The sequence below is a fragment of the Trichoplusia ni genome, chromosome 13 (genome assembly GCF_003590095.1).
Source record: "Trichoplusia ni isolate ovarian cell line Hi5 chromosome 13, tn1, whole genome shotgun sequence".
NCBI lineage: Eukaryota > Metazoa > Arthropoda > Insecta > Lepidoptera > Noctuidae > Trichoplusia > Trichoplusia ni.
Window position 1 is genome coordinate 3,649,422 of NC_039490.1, and position 18,634 is coordinate 3,668,055.

Sequence of the window (18,634 nt, forward strand, 5' to 3'; positions counted from 1 at the left end):
TATATTAATGACGTCATAACAGGTCGACAGTATTTTCACTCGTCTTATTTAATTTTATTAATTTTATTTATTAATCTTTTATTCACGATATCGCTTTTTACGTTTTCCTATGTCAAGTACTAAAGGAAAAACTCATTCGATGTATGAAGTTAAGTATGAGTCAAGTAGCCTATTTACGTGCCTATTTTGTTTCCTAAAAGGTAACAGCACTGATTGAATTCAATCGTTTTTGTCACAGGTTCGAATCCTATCTTTAAATTGAACGTCACACTCTGTAAAACGCATACCTCACCGTTTAACTACCACACAACGTTCACTGGTCTTCTTTCTTCTCTTGTCTTCACAAGATACCTATCGTCTTCAATAAACTGCAATATTATACCTGCGGACCTACATTCTTATGTTCCTCTAACATTGATAAAGATAAACTCGAGTGACCCCTCACAATTTCTCATATATTTTTCTTTCCCATCCTGAACCCCGTACGTCGGTAACTCGCGGACCTACGTCACATAATAAATCATTTTCTTCTCACAAGTGTTGACATAATAAAAAGGTTGGGCCCGAATACCTGAAACCTAAAGGTCACTCTCAAGTACACCTACGACTGCGAATAACCTCATGTTATTTCTTATAGACATGACACACGTTTCTTAGATTTTGTGATAAGAAAACGGACAATATATAGGTAATATTGAGTCATCTCAGAATATAGTATAGTCTTTCGTATTGAAGGTCATTTGAATCACTTCGAGTTTATTATTAGGCAATCCTCATCGTGCGTGGCAAGTTTGATTTGAGCAGACTTTTACCACTACGCTTTTTACATCCAGGACCTTGTTTCTTATTAGCTTAGAGTTTAGCAATGGAATGAAAAACTCTTTATGTGATCTAGGTACATTAACAACTAATTTATTCAGGTGTGACAATAATAACTTGCATTACAGGTAAAAGGCTACGCCCGTATTTTATACGGGTTTTACGTAGAAGGAGCTATGTTCCTAGTGTCCTGCGGGCTGGCAACACTACGACGTCACACTGGCGCCGCCATCACTACTATGATAGAGAAATATAGACTATTCGCTGGAGAATGAAAATACGCGAATAACATTAAAAATTGACGTTACGACTTCCTTGACTTTAACAAAATCTAATTTCTACTTTCACTTTTTTATTGAGTAGCCCTTGCATAACCCACAAATTGTAAATAACTCTTCCGTCAAGAATTTACAGCTGCCAACCTGCCACCGGTTTTGTGAAAAGCTGTTAAAAAATGTTAGACATATATTATTAACTTTTTTATGGGTATATATTATGGGTATATATTTTAGGTTAAATAAGTTCCAAAGCTAATATCATCCAAGAATACTGACCAACGAGAAATAGGAACATTTGTGAAATAAAAGACCATATTATTCATTCAATTTTTTATTTACCTACCATTTCCTACACACTAGTCAACGGCTATGTACAGCTTCTTTGATTATAATTATTTAGCAAAATGTCTAATAAAACCTGAATCTTCAGACATTGAAATAACTATAACATTTTATTCGCAAAACTAAAACGTAATTATGTTAAACCATTCTACATTGTATCACAGAATTGTAAAGTAAATCATACAAACGGGGAATACCTAGTCGTGGTAAATTTAAATATATAAAAACAAAAATAAGAATATCGTTTACAGAAAGAAGCGGGCATTTCATTATATCGAAACATTCTTAAACTTTGGAATTTTTACCTATTATTGGGTTAATACGCTTTGCTGATGATAGAGAAGAATTATTACTACACCTTCGCACTTTAAATACAGGAGCCATTGAACGATGCAGAAGCTACCAAATCTATCCTTTACATACATAACCTCGTTCCATTCCCACTAGGCCAAAAAATACAGCTACCGGAGACCTAGGTATAATAGGTATACGATCAAACACCTTGGTATCAAGACAAGTCATGCTCTTAACATCTTCAAATTTTATCAAAGACCTTTCTCCACTACGTACCAGTCAGTACAGATTAATAAGTAAATGGAGTGTCAAATACAAAGTACTTCTACTAATTGCATACATGTACCAGCTTTTCGTTATTTAAACATCGCACAGCAACAGCCATTCATTTCGCTACTAGGAACGCTTCTTCATTTTACATTGAACTAAATAACCAAAAGCAATAAATATTCTAAATTGTAGCTGCTCAGCAAGTATTTGGGACAACCGCTTTCGGTTTTCCAAAAAGTAGTTTTTGATGAGTACTCCATTTGCTTACTCCTCTGTAACATTAAAATTCCGAGGGTCTGTCATCTCATCGACAAAGCGCTTAACCCCTAAATATTCAACTATCTACCCCTTGCTTCTTTTAGATTCTTCGAGGACCTCCTCTTCAGCAGGTGTTGTGCCCTCTTCAGGTGTTGTGCCCTGTTCAGGTGTTGTTCCCTCTATGGATTTCTTTTCTCTAATGGCTTCTTTGACAGCGTCAACCATTTCATGAGGCTCGAATACTGACACTTTCTTACCTGGGAATAGTAAAAGTTTTAGTTCCTTTATTTATGAGTCTGTTCACAAAATCTCGTATGTTCTTGTTTATTAATTTACCACTTTTGGTATTAAGTGAAGTCACATTTCCAACAAAAAATATGTTTTTTGAAAGCATGCCTTTTTCGGCCAAGCAACCTTTTTTTAGGTTTACTTACATCTGTAGTGTATGTTTAGAAATAGTTATGTAGGTATTTTATTTACAATAAATTATTTATAAATGCAGTTAAAAAACAAAATGAGATCAAAAACTGTTAAATTTTTAACTATATCTACAATACACAGACCCGGCACCTGGTAAAGCGCAAAAGATTGTCTTTCTTTATGAGACTCAAAAACAGACTTAAAAACTATCGACATAATAAATACCAGCCAATTGAGGACAGGCTTTTCCCATTTGGAGAACGTGAGCATTTATCGAAAAGTCAGATTGGCACTTGCCTGAGTTGGGGATCGAACCTGCATTCTCGTGCATACAAATCCGAACATAGAACCACGAGGCTATCACGATAATCGGTGCATAATTGTTTTTAGGTGTCAAGTTTTGTCAAAAATTTAATTTTTATCCGTAGTTTTAAAGTTTATTTTGGAGTGTTTTAAAAGTCTGCATCTCTGCGCTTTGCCATGTATGCTCCGTGCCATAGAGCGTTCAACAATACTTGTCATACTTGATATTTCTAACTGACCTATAACACACATTATGCGATACGAGCTGTTATTACAAACATACGCTACAGGGATTAACATTAATCGATACGTACTTTGCATTTAGCAAATAACAGCTTCGACTAGATACCGCGGAGGATGTGAGCCGAATGCCGACGTTGAGTTCACTTTGGGTTCTTAACTATAAACAGTATTGTTCTTTTAGGTATCTATCAAAATGATTTTTGGTCATCAGGCTTACTCCCGATAGTATTGATTTCTGTTTCAATCAAATTTTAATAAAGTTGATATTCTAGAAACCCTAGAGTAGCCGAGTGGTTGAGGTCACTATGTCAAACCCGATGGGCGCGACGTGTCGCGGGTTCGATCCCCACGTAGGACAAAAATTTGTGGCTTGCCCTGAGTCTGGTTTTCTTTGCGCATGTGACTTTAATGTTTGCGAAACCGCGACACAAAAATTCAATTCCTTAATGCGGGAGTCGTTTTTATTTTTATTAAGAAATAGTCGTGCTTTGGTTAAAAATGTAACTGTTGAAAATGGTACGTCAGATTGACAGCAAACAACGCTTTGTTCGATGTCACCTGAAAGTCTAAAACAGAATCAAGACGGTTTCGGGAGCAAGCCTGTAGGGCAGGAAAACAGGATGTGGAAAGAAACAGGAAAATGATTGATAGCCAGAACGATAATATAAGGTGAAGTGTTCTAAAGTCACAATAACCCTATGACAGTTACGATAGGTTTTTCATGATCTAAGCCAGTCTAACTGGTTGCCCACGGGCTAAAGGGCAACAACTATAAAACGTCATCGATTTCTTGCATTTTTTATATATTTAATGTGAGATTGACAAACACGCGTCAAACCAGTAGTTGCCACACGCTAAAAATCATCGCTGGTCGCTTCGATATAATGTATATAAGTCTAGAAAATATCTATAACGGCGTTTTATGGCTATGACCGTTGTTTTATTAAGACCGTCGAAAACCTGTCATTCAAGCACTATGTAAACAGTTTTTTTGTCAAATACCCTATTGTTTTTATAATTTAAGTACACAATTACGTATCTTTTCCCACTCTTCTTTGCTTTTATCCTGTTAGAGATCTAGCCTATTTCAGGCAACTCAGCATCACATTTTCCGCAGTATCCAATCGCTACGATTTCAAATGATACTAAGGAACTAATGCAACTCTGAATACAAGTTCCAATTACAACTTACAATATAAGAAGTGCTGAGTCATTATATTTTCTTACCTACAAAAAGGTAGGGGTGATTAAGATGAGAAAAAAATTACATATTTCTTCAGAATTCGTTCGTAATTATTTATCTGAAGGTCTTATGAGATTAGACTGATTATTTTGTCAGTCTTTCATATAAAACTTGAGTGATTTGACAAAAACATTGTAGTATTTGAGCTAAAGCAGCCAGTATTGTTATTATCCCTACTTTTTCTTAATGGATTTTTATGATTTTTAAGAAAACGGAATCTTATGTGGATAATCTTTATCTGCGGATTATAGCATGATGGCGGGGGTTGCGAAAGGTTCAAAAATGAAACAACATATTAATTAAATTTCGTGTATTCATGAAACAGACTACAATTATTTACAATTCCATTGTAATATGACCATCATACTATAACCCTTTTAAAATTAAATGTCTCTAACCTTTCATAACACTTTCATAAATGCTCTTTCACAAATAAATAACTATATACAATAGAATTTTTAATACAAATGTTGTATTTATCTAATATAGTATGGAATTTGTCACTTTGTCTAGATATCATTAAGGTTCAAAATTTGTAAATCAGGTCGCGCGCACATTGCCTCGGAGATAAAGTTAGATTTGATCAAGAGAATAATCTAAAACTTGTTAAAATAAAATGTAATCAATAAAACTTATGTCAATCTACAACTACTATAACGTTTAAACAATAAGAAAATCGTGATGTTTTTTGCTCTATTGATATTTCCGGTAATGGTTGGGTAAATTTAATGACACCAAGGAACTAGGTTTAACTTTTATCAGCGGAAAATTATTTTTTCACAAACATTTTATTCGTCCCTAAAGATGCTAATAAAAAGTTATTTCATTTTAGGTCTCTAATTCTCACATCACAAGTGCAAGAGAGTAAAGAATTAAAATGTAAGGCTTGTGATCTCATTAAAGGATTATTTTCCTCCAGCAATCATCACGATACTTCATTATGTACTGTTTTGAAATGTATAACACTAAATAAAGCTGCAAACATCCATTCATCTCTTTCACGCATCATACAACTCAGGGTTCTTTTCCCTTCCCTCTTTAAGGTATTTTCATACCCCAAATGGCTTATCGAAATCCCGTCCAGGCCTCTCCTCCACCTCTCTAACAAATTTATTTGCGCCATACCTGTCATAAGGATCATTAAATACAGCGTACACACAACCTACAACCGCCAAAACAAAACCAGTCACAAAATACATTTTATTCGTTTTATAAGAATCGATAATACTCTCGAACATCGTCCACGCTTTCGTCTTATTCGAATCAGGATCGTCATGATCTCGATTCATATGGTGAATCTTTTCGCCTGAACCCGATTTCGATTTATTGTCCGTATCACTCGGTTTTGATTTGTCTGTAAAATAAATACTGTGTACATTTCTTTACACCAGTCTTTACACAAGCGTTTTCCAGCGAAAGTGTTCAATAATCGTATCCATTCACAGAACAATGAAATTGTGTGACGACTACGCTGTGAGACATGTGCGCAGTCTTTTTCTTAACTGCTGAGAATACGCCGCGAATTCGTCGCATTGTCGCAGCGTATGCTAACTTACTCTCATTGAACGCATGCCCTGGAGAAACGTTAATGCAAAAGAACCCCAACGTACCGATTCTGAGCAAAGAAATTATTATCTTCTTTTCCAATCAGTTAATGATATTTTTGTATGATAAGACTAGTAACCTTTTTAAAGATTGAGTGTAGTTTTCTTGCAGAAAAATCTATTTCTATAGACCAGCAGTATTTTAAGCATGAGCGATATTTCTTAATGCATTGAAAATGTTTTTCACGCAACTAGTTCCTAGCCCTCACACACATTTAATTCTAACTTATTTAGTCCTACCAATTACAAATACTGTATTTTCGCCTTCATTTTTAGTTATTTAGAGAATATTTTTTATATTAGATAGTTTAGATATATACGATTTCTTACCATCTCTGTCGAACGAGACGCCGTGTATCTGACCCGGCGTGTCTTCTTCCAGTTCGGCATACGTGTAGATCAGAGCCTTCTGCTTACTCGATAGTGACTTTGGTACCTGCATGACAATTTTTTTATTTAAACTTCTGACCTCAAAGAAGCAAACAAAGTTTTAGTATCCAGCAATACATCTGACGAATAGGTCTTCTAGTGATTAAGGAATTGTATTAGTTCCGAGTAAAGGCAGGTACAAAGGAGTATTTACAGGGAAAAAGAGTGTAGTTTCTAATGTAAAATAGCTCCAATCAATGTTATAATGAACACCTAAAACAACTCTTCAGCTTAGTGACTCAGAAATTAACATTACTAAAGCATTTTAACGACATCATAACTGATAAATAAGCGTTCTAAAGGACAATACTTCCACATTAACTTAATGAAGTATATTTATACCTGTATCTTAATGTGTACATAGTGGTCTCCGTATCCATGTTGGCTGACCCGCTTCATTCCCTTCCGCGACAGGCGGATGGTGCTGTGAGAGGACGTGCACGGCATTATCTGAAACGATCATAATGAAGAAAACATAGTATGAAATCCAGCAAAAACTTATCTTGGGCTATTACGCAGGTTACAATTTTCCTATAGGCCGAGCAGGATCGAGCTTAGGGCTGCAAATTACTACTATATTCGCGCTTTCTGTGAAAGCATGCGATTTCACATAAAACTTAATCGACGGTAATCATTCATAGTCTTGGTACAGCCGAAGCATGAAATCAGGCCCTGGTAATAAGTATCTACGCTATACAAATTAATATCAATGATGATTGATTATATACAGCAAGTACTGTCGCTTTCGCATAAGACAGTATAACTTTGGGATGCAACTTCTGGAAAAGTAATTTAACACCCACCTGCAGTGTATGGTCTTCGTATAGTCCCTGAACCCTCACGGTACCACCCAATAGCGCTTGGGAGACGGATATCTGTGAAACACAAACATAAGTTAGAGGAAGTATAGTGAGAAGGAATAGCAAATCTACGATTGTCGCTGAGGTGAGCAGCTGCTTGAACTCCTAGAGTTCTTTCCTCAATCCGCAAATTGTACAGATTAAAGAAGGAAAAGAGATACCCAGTTAAAACGCATAACTATCTCATCACGTTATTATCTCATCACTCTCTATCTTGGAAATTTTTAGGTAAGTTGTTGACTGTTTGGTGAAACAGAAAATAATATGCAAAATGTAAAATCCTATATTTACTCAACTTATTAAGGAATGTATTTACATATGTTACTTACAGTGCAATCAGTGTGTACGTCAGGTCCCTCCCTGCGGAAGTAATTGGATTTTTCAACCTTGAAGGTGACGAATATCTCATTGTTGCCGACCGCCATGCGCACTGTTTGGCCATCTTCGACGCCCGCTGGCACCGGCACTGTTACTTTCTTGCGTTGCACCTAGCGGAAAAAGATTTGTTAACTAGGCGTGTTCGAGTTTTTTATTAAAACTTGTTTTTTTTTTCAGTGCGGGGATAGGCGAGTGGTTTGGGTCATCACGCCAAAACTATTGTATGTATGTATTTATTTATTTATTTATTTATTTATTGTATGTATTTATATGATTGATAAAGGTTCACCAATAGCTATTTGACATATTTTACACAGTCGCCAATAATAGGTTCATCAGCACATATAGAATAGTAGCGTGGGACAAGCTTAGGTCCTAGTAAGGGTTTCTTTAAGCATGTGAAAAATAAGCGAAACAAAAAATAAATAAAACATATTACAGTATTAAATACTACCTTAATGATGAAAAATATTATTTTTCTTAATTTAATCAATTTAATCCATATTAGTATTTTTTGTTTTAATTAATATTGTACACCATACAGTATGGTATATCACAGAGACCTGTATTCTAGAATTAGTACCCCTCTATATTGCTTTATGTACCTGTGATAACAATGATTTCCGTTTCTAATACATACCGACTGTCCTTTCCCTTCGCACTCAACGCACGGGAACTTAATAAGCATCCTAGTACCATGGCAGTGTCGGCAGGTAGAACGCATCACGAATGGACCTGAATAACAAACAGTTTATGAACTTCGATAATTTATAAACCTTTACTTTCTTTATAAAACTAAGTTATAGGATCATTTAGGTCCAGGGTGATGTTAAGTGTCAAGTCAAATTTTACACACATATAAACGAGTGTGACTGTTTGCTTGAGCTATAGCATTATTTGCGCTAAAGTTCGAACCAACCAAATTCGACCCTTGAAGTGTTTTACCAAAAACTAATTACGCGTTAATGACGTAAACTCTTAAGAAAAATACATTTTACATTAAAATGACAGGTATTTACTGCATACTTTTTTCATGATAAGAATTAAAGGCAGTTTTATTTCACACACAATCTTTCTAAACATCTTTATATTTTTTCACCAAATTCTTAACCTAACACCAATGTCTGGTCATCTACATGGTTGACTGATAGAGAATGCTTCAGACTTTAAGTCCACCATTATACATATTTTGCATGAGGGGTACTAAATTAATGTAGAAAGAAATTCAATCATAAACATACCACGTGAGAAGGTCTCCATTCCAGTACCGTTACAGTATGTGCACTTAATAGCCTTAGTACCGGGCTCACATCGGGTACCGCCGCACTTGGTACAAGTGTCCACTATGTTGACATTCAAGTCCTTATTAACACCGCGTGCAGCTTCCGTGAACCGAAGGTTTACAACCATCTGGAAATGAAAGATAAATTGAATTGTTGTCAAGTCATATTAGCACCTATTGTGTAAGCTGATAAGGAATTTTATTGGTTATCTTGCTTGAAGAATATTGCGGATTTATATTAATTTCATATTATTGAGGTAATTATTCAATATTTTAGGTTTCTCAAATGAGGTATGTGAAGAATGAGACCATAAATTTTATAGTGACTCAAAATAGAGAAACCTGAAGTATAGTGAAAATAACGTTCTTGTGTCACGAGACAGGTAATATTTTAGATATAAATCAAAAATCTAGAAAAATCTGTTTATACCTCTTGAGCAGCACCAAATCCAAACTGGGACTCAGCAAAGTCACTGAAGGCATCACTCTTGAAGCCGGCATCTCCAAATATTTTCCGGAACAACTCCTCAGGGTCTATGGTAGACTTGTACTGCCATTGGTGAGTGAAGCCATCGGCGCCAGAAGGCCCACCACCCATACCCATTTGATCTGAGGTTGTTCCAAATGTGTCATACTGCTTGCGTTTGTTCTCATCTGAGAGTATCTGAAATTATTGGAAGTAGAACATATTAAAAAGACAATTTCATATTTAACCTTGTTACTGAACGAAAATTATAATTTCTTAACATAAACATAACTTTAGAGCATATTTAACTATTCTACAAGAATGACTTTTCAAGTAAATTGCAAGTATCTTACCTCGTAGGCCTCAGACACCTCTTGGAACTTCTTAGAAGCTTCTGGATCGGACTTGTTTGCATCAGGATGGTATTTCTTGGCGAGTTGGTAGTACGCCTTCTTGATGTCTTTAGGCGAAGCATTCTTAGCAACACCGAGGACCTTGTAATAATCAGCCCGCGCGTTCAAATTGTGCGTAGTGTGAATAAGCCGGTGTCGGGACCCGACTTTGACTAAAAGACGATAAACGAAAGTTAGGTTATGTTTCATGGAACGTCAAAGTAAAATTCGCAATCGAAAGATTGTTGACAGCGATAAGGCCAATTTTAACGAAATAATGCGGAATTCTATAATGAATTAGGCCTAGCAAGAATCAAAAAGTGATGTAATGAAAGCATGTAAAACTTACAATTTGTACGAGCTGCTGAGGCAACAGATATAATAGGACCACCTAAAAAAATATCACAATTATTACACCCATGCACATATCGGTAAGGAGTTTTTAAAATGTTGTTAGTGAAAACTGTACTAATAGTTTTTGGGTTCAAAAATCCTAAAACACTCCGGGTAGGAGCCATTTTGAAAAATAAATGACAGCTGAAGATTGAATATTGTTACCACCTACAACAGATTTATTTCCCTTATTTCTTTTTAATAAAAAATCTTTGTTCCTCTAACATAGTTTTTTCTCGTTTCGATATCAAAAGCACCTTATTTGTGGAATCTTCAAATGGCTTGGGTTGGTTCAGATTTGAATAGTATATTTCTCTAAGTGCCCAGTAAAGTTATCATTGCAGACTCAACATCGGTCATTTTTATGTAAATTGAGGCACTATTACTACTTTGGGAACTCTAACAAAAGCTATTTATGTTTTGTATGGTAGAATATAAACATTTTCAACATTTGCTTCAACCACAAAATATCCGTTAATAATGGTAAATTATTTTAAATTGGCAGCCCTAAATTTACAGATAAAAATAAATATGAAGGAAAATTTATTGCTTGCCAATTTTATGTCCCTCCGTGTAAACAATATCTGCTTGCCAAAAACAATGATAAACAAAGTTGCAAAAATTTTTAATTAAAATATGCATTATATATATGCTAAAAAACGCATAGCGCTTGTGTTTCACGTCAAAAAATTTAACGTTACTTTACCTTGTCACTAAATGGCAAATGCTGACAACACTATTTTCCTGGGCAACGGTAGGCAAGATGATTTATAAACAAAAAATGAGCTTACAAAATGCCAATTATTGTATTGAATTTTGAAATAAAAGTTAAGTGGTTTACACGTAAACTGTAGGACGCCGTAGTTCAAGTTTAATACAGATTTAATAACACAATTTACCATGGCTTCAATGCGGGATCAAAAAATCGAACAGCAAGTAAGTGGTTTTGAATTTAATTTACGAAATTAATAAAATTATTACATTTTATTTATAGTACTGTTGCGCTAATGGAACTTGAATATAGAGTGCGTTATATTAAAGAATTTAGTTTTATACCTGTGATGATTTTAGCGCCAACTTATGGAACAGAAAATGAAACAGAAGCGCCAAAATTCTGGTATGGTCCAAGCAAATGACCTAAGGGTGGGATCAGCAAAACGTCCAATATCAGGCAGCCGTTCCCGCGAACTACATGGTCAGTGATTTCCTATTTAAAACCTCAATAATCCAATTTGTTCAATGTGTAGTGTTACATGCATGGGTTTTTTGATGTATATTTTTGTTATGCGCATTTTCTTTTCCTTTTACGGCAGGCTATGATGGTCCGATGCAATTTCTTATGTCGCCAGTCAATCCGGACCAAGTTATACCCCTCCAAACAAATAGAATATCAACCTACGATGGTAAGTAGTCATTGGGCTTACTTTTTTTAATAAACTTACGCTTTTCTGTCAACATTATTTTGTATTAGCATGACTTTTTGACTGTTAATGTGTATACTCATTGTTTTACTTCATAAACATCAATACCGTTACAATTTAAGTATTCTGGTTGTTTGTTGAATGACGCTTAACTTTGATAGACGATGACTCACTTACACTTTGCGTTTAATTTCCTGAAACTAGGATGACCAATATTCTAGGACATCTTATTAAATACGTATTTATTGGCCCTCATTTTGTGCTACAAGAAATGTCCGGGAACTATATATGTACCACAGAATAAACTTTAAATTGAATTCAAATTATTGATTAAATTAACAAAAAAAAGTGACAGAGTTTTCTGAATTAATGAGCTCAGCAATTTTCATTTTATTATTTGGAAACAACACTATACAAAACAAAGGAATAAAAAAACAGCTTTTACCAAATATGATCATAGAAATTTTAAAAAAAAAACTTGAATGGAACTAAATCAAAAATTCCCAAAAAAAAAAAAATACCATAAATAATTCTCATGGAAAACAAAAAGATTTACAAATGTAAATTAAAGTCTCAACAATTGAGTTACGACCTTGTTATACTGACATGGTTGATTGTTCCTCAGGTGAATCATATTCATACGAATGAATAGATGTTATTGGTATTGGAGAATAGAAAAACATATTATTCATTCATGACTATAACAACTTTACTATGATAGTATGTTAAACGGGGAAATATAAGTATTTGTTACCTTGAGGTAATATGGAATAATGTTACGCTAACAAATGTTATTGTTTTTGAATGTTGTTCAATGTTAGGCTGGATGGCCTATGGTCCTTGATATTGTTACGCACGATTGGACATCCTTAATAGCGCTGGGTCTACTTGGTATAAAGGTGGTCCACAATGTTAATGCCTTTGGTATAGTCGTTTGCTTGGCGCACCTTTGAAGTTGCGGATTACTATGAATAACAACGGACCGCGGAATACGTATGCGCTATTTCGGACGGCGTTCATTTTAAGTACTAAAGCAGTTTTAAGTGCTATTGAAACATATTCTTTTCATTTTTTTTTAATCCATCTGATGGACAGTTTATCAAACACCAATTGTGCAACAAACTTTTTTTTTTCGTTTGTTTGATTTATTAAAATTTTAGATAACTGGTAAAATGGTACATTATATACCTTATTTAAAATACCTTCAAGTATTGGTATTACAAGGTACAAATACAAAGTTAAAAAAACTTCACATAAGTAAGTAATTGTAAGCAATGCGTAAACATTTCAGTGTTGCCTAATTTGGCTACACTAAGGAATAGGCATCAACAAGTGACTATAATTCAAGAACTATATTTCCTTTGATTTTATAAAAAAGTTATCTAGTAAAGCTAAGGCATTCGCTTGTGATCTTCATATGCTACTGTTTATAAACATCGGTTAAATTAATCGGACTCAAGCTCAAAGAATCCCGTTCCAGTATCTGTTTTTCGGAGCCCCCTTAATTATTAATTAACAAAGACGAACACACCTAGTAAGATAGATAGTTCTAGTAATAGGGGTCTATTTAACCCTGTTATTCGAAACTCGAAAAACAATCAAACAAATTCAAAACACGGCTATCACAGACCATTAAACTTGCAGAGCTAGGCAATCAGATAGAAGTGCTAACAGTAGGCGAGGGGGACAACAGTGGGGAAGAGGAGGAGGAGAGCGTCCCCGTGTGCAGCGTCGGGCGGGACGCGAGCGTCGATGACGTATGCGCAGACGCAGCCGTCGCCCCGCTGCAGGACAAGCCGCGAAGAGACCTGTCCCCGAGTCAGGTAAGCGAGGTAATGAACTTTTTCATGTTTTTATACAATTATTCTTTACTTAAGGTTTAATTTAGTTTAAATTTTATGGTGGGTTAAGTAATGATTCCATAATGGATTTCATATCGTTGGTGTGTTTTGAGTGGAATGCACTCATCACAATTATTCTTACATTATGGTCTTATAATAGAATACTGTATAACCAGGTATTTTCCTAGATTAAAGATCAGAAATATAGCCGCTTTGGTATATTTTTTGGAAAAGGCTTAAAACCTTCTTTTTCTTAAACAGTCAGCAGAAATCGAAGGCTCGGTGGAGGGTGCGGTTGAGACGTTCGTGGTGACGCCGGCGAAGCACGGCACTTTATACAAGTGCCGCATCGCCCGAGATCGGAAGGGCATGGACCGCGGACTCTACCCTACGTACTTCCTGCATTTAGAGAAGGACTACGGAAAGAAAGTGTTTTTGTTAGCTGGTAAGTGAATTAATTAATACTTTTTTGAATGGTATATTTTTGTTGAACAGCACTTGAAGCCGAGTGATATTTCTACAATAGCTCATGTTAATGTGTGAAAATGACATTTCGGTTCAATGGGTCACGTGATTTATACCTGTGAATCAAACAATTTTAAGATTCTGAAACTACCTGCTTCCTTTCTTATGTTTTCTTTTTTCTTCGGTTTAGGAACATTACAATAAAAATAAGAGAGGCCAATTAGCCCCACTATTATCTTAAATTAGGCCTTAATTAAACAACTATATAGTCCCTCAGTTACAATAATTCTACATCGTCTCAAAACGCCCCGATTCTGTGTAGTGTAATCACCCCTAATACTATAGCAATGTAGGTTAAACTCGTCATTATGGAAATAAGGAAAACAATTTCAACTACATCGAAATGTAGGTACAACGTAGATTGGTATGCGTCACACTCACTTACTGACACGAAACAAACAATCTGTGTTATTCCGTCTTAGACTGTAGAGTCGCAGATATACCATACTCGATGCGACTTTTATCGATAAACGTGTATTTCTGTTTCTTAGTTGAATTAAACGTATGTTATTCCAGACTGTTATCTATGTCTGTGGTTAATTTAATCAGTATCTGTGCATTAGTTTTGGCGTGAAAGAGTAACAAACATCCTCACAAAGTATAAACTATCGTTTTTATTCCATTTGTAGTATGATTAATTATAGCAAACACCGTTCTTGTGTTTTTACTCTACTTATAATGATTGTGAAGGCTGGAAGTTATCGATTTTTAGATCAAACTTAATTCGATTTTAAGTATTGTTTACTCTCGTCTTTTGTTGTTTCCACTGAAAAGAGCAAGGTTGCTATCGTTTGTAGCATAACAGTAATCTCCAATTAATATTTTTAATTGAGATAATATACGAATTAATTACTGTTGAACAGAGAATCCCAATGGCCAATCCAGATTTACAAAAAATCTAGCAAGATTATCGATTTTTCTCTTCTCAATGATTTTGATTCCAAACTACAGTTAAAACTTTTCCTCGATGGTATCATGTGGGTTAATAGATAATTCTCATAGTTAAACATAATTGAGAATAATCTGTATTATTAATGTCTATTATATAAAATTATCATGTCACGGTGCAAAAAATTTAACTCTTTTCTAATGAAATTTTGCTTACGTCTTCGGTAGGTCTGAGAATCGGACAACATCGTTTTTCCCCCTAAAACTCAATTGTATGGCAAACGTTTTCTAGGGCAGCCAGTATAACAGAAGTAAGCAAGCTATAAAGACTAACCTATTGATTGACTGGCCTGTTGTTCTAGTGGTGAGTGACCCTGACTGCTATACCGGAGGTCGTGGGTTCGATTCCCACCCAGAACAAATGTTTGTGTGATGAGCACGATCATTTGTTCTGTGTCTGGGTGCAATTTATCTATATTATGTATGTATTTAGAAATATATAAGTAAGTTTATCAGTTGTCTGGTTATCATAACACAAGCTCTGCTTAGCTTGGGATCAGATAACCGTGTGTGAGTTGTCCGAGGATATATTATTATTATATTATATATTATTTACCCTTTCAGCTCGTAAACGCAAGAAATCAGCCACATCAAACTACCTAATATCAACGGATCCAACCGAGCTCACTCGCACTGCGGACAGCTTTGCCGGCAAACTCCGTTCCAACCTCCTTGGCACAGCCTTCACTGTGTACGATAACGGCAAGGCGTGGAGGAAGCATGATCACGCTCATACCAGGCATGAGCTAGCAGCTGTTGTTTATGTAAGTAACTATATTTACCTATAATTAACCCCTCGTGATGTTTAAGGATAATTAAGAAAGTTTATATAACCTTGATGAAGTGAAATTGGATGAAGTCGTATATTGGCGTGTCTGTGTGTGTATGTCTGTGGCATTTTAGCTCCCGAATTGGTGACCCAAATATGATTCGACTTTTCGTAACATTAATGATTAGGTAGTTTAGTAATTAAATTGAATTTAGGTAATAATGGTTCTCGGCATCAATATGCGGTCACACAGACTCTGCTTGAGTCAACACTTTGTACGTCTTTTTGTAGAGATATTGTGGTCTCTGTTAATTAAATAAAATAACCAGAGCACAAAGGCTGTATTATTGTATCCATGAAGTTGTTTGAATATTGTAGATTTTTTTCTATTTCTCAATCGAAAATGTGGTCAGAATATATTGGATCATATTACGTTCATCGTCGTCATATTTCAAATTGATTGTTCATCTACATGATTCACATTGATTGCTTGGCTCTCTCTCTTCATACTTCATTTATATTTTATACTTTTCACTCAAACTGTCACATTAATACTTCCCATAGAAACAGAAATTCTTTAAAACACCTCACATTGGATTCTTAATCCTTTCTCATTCCTTTCCTTCATATAACAATCTTATTATAACACTTCCAACCCAGTTCGTGCGTTAAGCTTAATCAAAACCCACAGCACGTTAGGAATGTAGGCACTTTTATTGACCGATAAGCCAGCGCAATTATATTCTGACATTATATTCCGCCTTTTAAAGGCAACCTCTATATTCAAATGGGCGTTATAAGTGTTGTATATCGTGCCTCGTTCTAACGACTTCTAACTGAGCGATGAATATTAAATGGGATTGTAGAAAATTGTCTATTAGTAATGGCCTATTATATATACTAATGGTTAGTGGCCCTGACTGCTATACCCAAAGTGTCGGTTCCCACCCAAGACAAACGTGTCTATGTGATGAGGACGCATCATTCGTTTTGTACAACGTCGTCTTGCTTTCAAAACGGTATAAGTCTAGTTTTATCAACATAGTGTTAAATCCTTGGAAATTCTATATATGTCAAACTATTAATAAAAGAAGACAGATATGTCCACTTCACACGATATGGCATTTATATAGTCATTAGCTTAATGCGCTTAACTTGACATTTCCTGAAAGGTCAGACCATAAATAGTACAAATAATGTAGTTTTTAATATCTTCTTTCCCTTCTTATAGCCGTTCATATAATATTTACTTTAGTCTTTATATAATGCTGAATTATAATTGAATTGACGTCAAGGTTGCTGTAGAGTTCTGACTTTTTCGTTCTGTATTCTATGATAATATCGGCATTAATTCCACTTTGCAAAACCTCTTGACATGTCAAGAAGGAAGAAGTATAAAGTCTCTTGTAAATGCTCAATTTTCACTAACGAGGAAAATGTTTTAAAGTCACCTTTAAATCTAAGAATCTTTCACGCGTGCTGTAAGCCACGTCAAAAGTCAACTCTAACACCAGGTTGTACATCAACCTTACGATAAGAATATTTGCCATCACAATTTTTAATCTAAAACTAATAAAGTCAATATTTTACAAAATTACAGGACACAAACGTCCTAGGTTTCAAAGGACCGCGGAAAATGACGGTTATCCTTCCGGGCATGACGCCTGACCGCCAACGAGTGACCATTGCCCCTCAAGACGACAGCGAAACCCTCCTAGAGCGATGGAAGAGCCAAACACTGGACGACATCGTAGTACTACACAACAAAACACCAGTCTGGAACGACGAAACACAATCCTACGTCCTCAACTTCCACGGACGGGTGACCCAGGCAAGTGTGAAAAACTTCCAAATTGTACACGACTCGGAACCCGATTACGTAGTCATGCAGTTCGGACGTATATCCGAAGATGTTTTCACAATGGATTTTAGGTACCCGCTGTGCGCGTTACAGGCTTTCGGTATAGCTCTCAGCTCGTTTGACAGCAAGTTGGCCTGCGAATGATCTTGTATTCAAACTCTTTGGTTGAATTGCTTGTGGTTGTTGCATTTTCTTTTTAATTTATCGTGGGGCTTTGAATATTGGTTGTCAGTATTTTCACGACTTTTTGAATCGATGTTGTTTGAAGCCTGTTGAATGCAATAACAGTTTTGAAGTACATGGCGTTGACTTGTAATATTAACGTAAATGTTGCTATTGTGGAAGCAAAACGGCTCAATACAGCGCTTAGTAATGTTTAATTTCCATAACGGCAATGATAGCTTGAGGTAAACGCCTACAAATACCGTGTTCCTATAATAAATGTACACGCACTTTAAAGGAATTGATATCAGTGTTAAGAATTTATTTTTTATATTCATTGCCTCATGATTTAAGTCGTTTCGTAGATGCAAAGCCGGTCTCCGATTATCGACCACTGTAATTCACAATTACGAGTACAGTCAGCAACTTAACCCACCAACATTATTAATTTTTTTATTAAGGCTGTAACGGTTTACTCGCGATGGGTAGATGGATGGATAGGATCGCGAGTCGAACTGAGTTCGACTCGCGATCCCGCCGCGTCTGCTCATGATTAAGGACTCCGGTTGGGTCCGAAACTAGTCGGGCTACCCCGATAAATACGCGTGAGTAAACCGTTACATCATTTAATAATGCATCAGTCTCACGATAGTTATTATAAAAATATTATTAAATTTAGAAAGCTCCAAAATACCAAATTATTCGAAAATGTAACTGAATTGGTATTTAAGATGTTTCAATTGTTACTGGGAGATTGTTAATCTACTGTCTTTGCTAACTATACATGTCGGTAGATATCGGAAACTTGCATTTCGTCTTCTACGAAGAGTCTA

General features: G+C 35.5%; 2 protein-coding genes across 6 annotated transcripts; one reads left to right on the top strand and one right to left on the bottom strand.

Annotated features, from left to right (window-relative positions):
* Positions 1 to 1,412: 1,412 nt before the first annotated feature.
* LOC113499809 (protein tumorous imaginal discs, mitochondrial-like) lies at positions 1,413 to 10,422 on the bottom strand. 3 transcript variants are annotated; one of them, XR_003401143.1, is made up of 11 exons: positions 10,231 to 10,422; positions 9,843 to 10,054; positions 9,454 to 9,687; positions 8,983 to 9,151; positions 8,382 to 8,476; positions 7,693 to 7,851; positions 7,307 to 7,378; positions 6,846 to 6,953; positions 6,405 to 6,510; positions 3,299 to 3,384; positions 2,462 to 2,518 (listed from the first exon to the last, which is right to left on the bottom strand). XR_003401143.1 is itself a non-coding variant. In XM_026880345.1 (11 exons), the coding sequence occupies exons 1-10, from the start codon at positions 10,397 to 10,399 to the stop codon at positions 4,441 to 4,443; spliced, it is 1,338 nt and encodes a 445-aa protein (XP_026736146.1). In that variant the 5' UTR covers positions 10,400 to 10,422; the 3' UTR covers positions 2,462 to 2,518; positions 4,420 to 4,440. The 3 variants fall into 3 exon arrangements, 2 of the variants coding, with proteins under 2 accessions (XP_026736145.1, XP_026736146.1); XM_026880345.1 differs by lacking the exon at positions 3,299 to 3,384 and adding an exon at positions 4,420 to 4,454; XM_026880344.1 differs by lacking the exon at positions 3,299 to 3,384 and having other exon boundaries at positions 1,413 to 2,518.
* Positions 10,423 to 10,907: 485 nt separating this feature from the next.
* Positions 10,908 to 18,305, top strand: LOC113499810 (protein king tubby). 3 transcript variants are annotated; one of them, XM_026880346.1, is made up of 7 exons: positions 10,908 to 11,210; positions 11,346 to 11,469; positions 11,588 to 11,677; positions 13,340 to 13,527; positions 13,798 to 13,981; positions 15,574 to 15,773; positions 17,379 to 18,304. In XM_026880346.1, exons 1-7 carry the CDS (start codon positions 11,175 to 11,177, stop codon positions 17,781 to 17,783), a joined length of 1,227 nt encoding a protein of 408 aa, XP_026736147.1. In that variant the 5' UTR covers positions 10,908 to 11,174; the 3' UTR covers positions 17,784 to 18,304. The 3 variants fall into 3 exon arrangements, with proteins under 3 accessions (XP_026736147.1, XP_026736148.1, XP_026736149.1); XM_026880347.1 differs by having other exon boundaries at positions 13,340 to 13,518; XM_026880348.1 differs by lacking the exon at positions 11,588 to 11,677 and having other exon boundaries at positions 17,379 to 18,305.
* Positions 18,306 to 18,634: the final 329 nt, after the last annotated feature.

Bases quoted from the DNA above. Each gene is read 5' to 3' on its own strand.
- LOC113499809 (XM_026880344.1), bottom strand. From the start codon at position 10,399: ATGGCTCCTACCCGGAGTGTTTTAGGATTTTTGAACCCAAAAACTATT. The intron at 7,852-8,381 runs GTATGTATTAGA...TTTTTCCGCTAG, and splicing joins GCGAAGGGAAAGGACAGTCG to GTGCAACGCAAGAAAGTAAC. The intron at 6,511-6,845 runs GTATAAATATAC...ATTGTCATGCAG, and splicing joins ATGTACACATTAAGATACAG to GTACCAAAGTCACTATCGAG.
- LOC113499810 (XM_026880346.1), top strand. From the start codon at position 11,175: ATGGCTTCAATGCGGGATCAAAAAATCGAACAGCAA. The intron at 11,470-11,587 runs GTCAGTGATTTC...CTTTTACGGCAG, and splicing joins CCGTTCCCGCGAACTACATG to GCTATGATGGTCCGATGCAA. The intron at 13,528-13,797 runs GTAATGAACTTT...TTTCTTAAACAG, and splicing joins CCCCGAGTCAGGTAAGCGAG to TCAGCAGAAATCGAAGGCTC.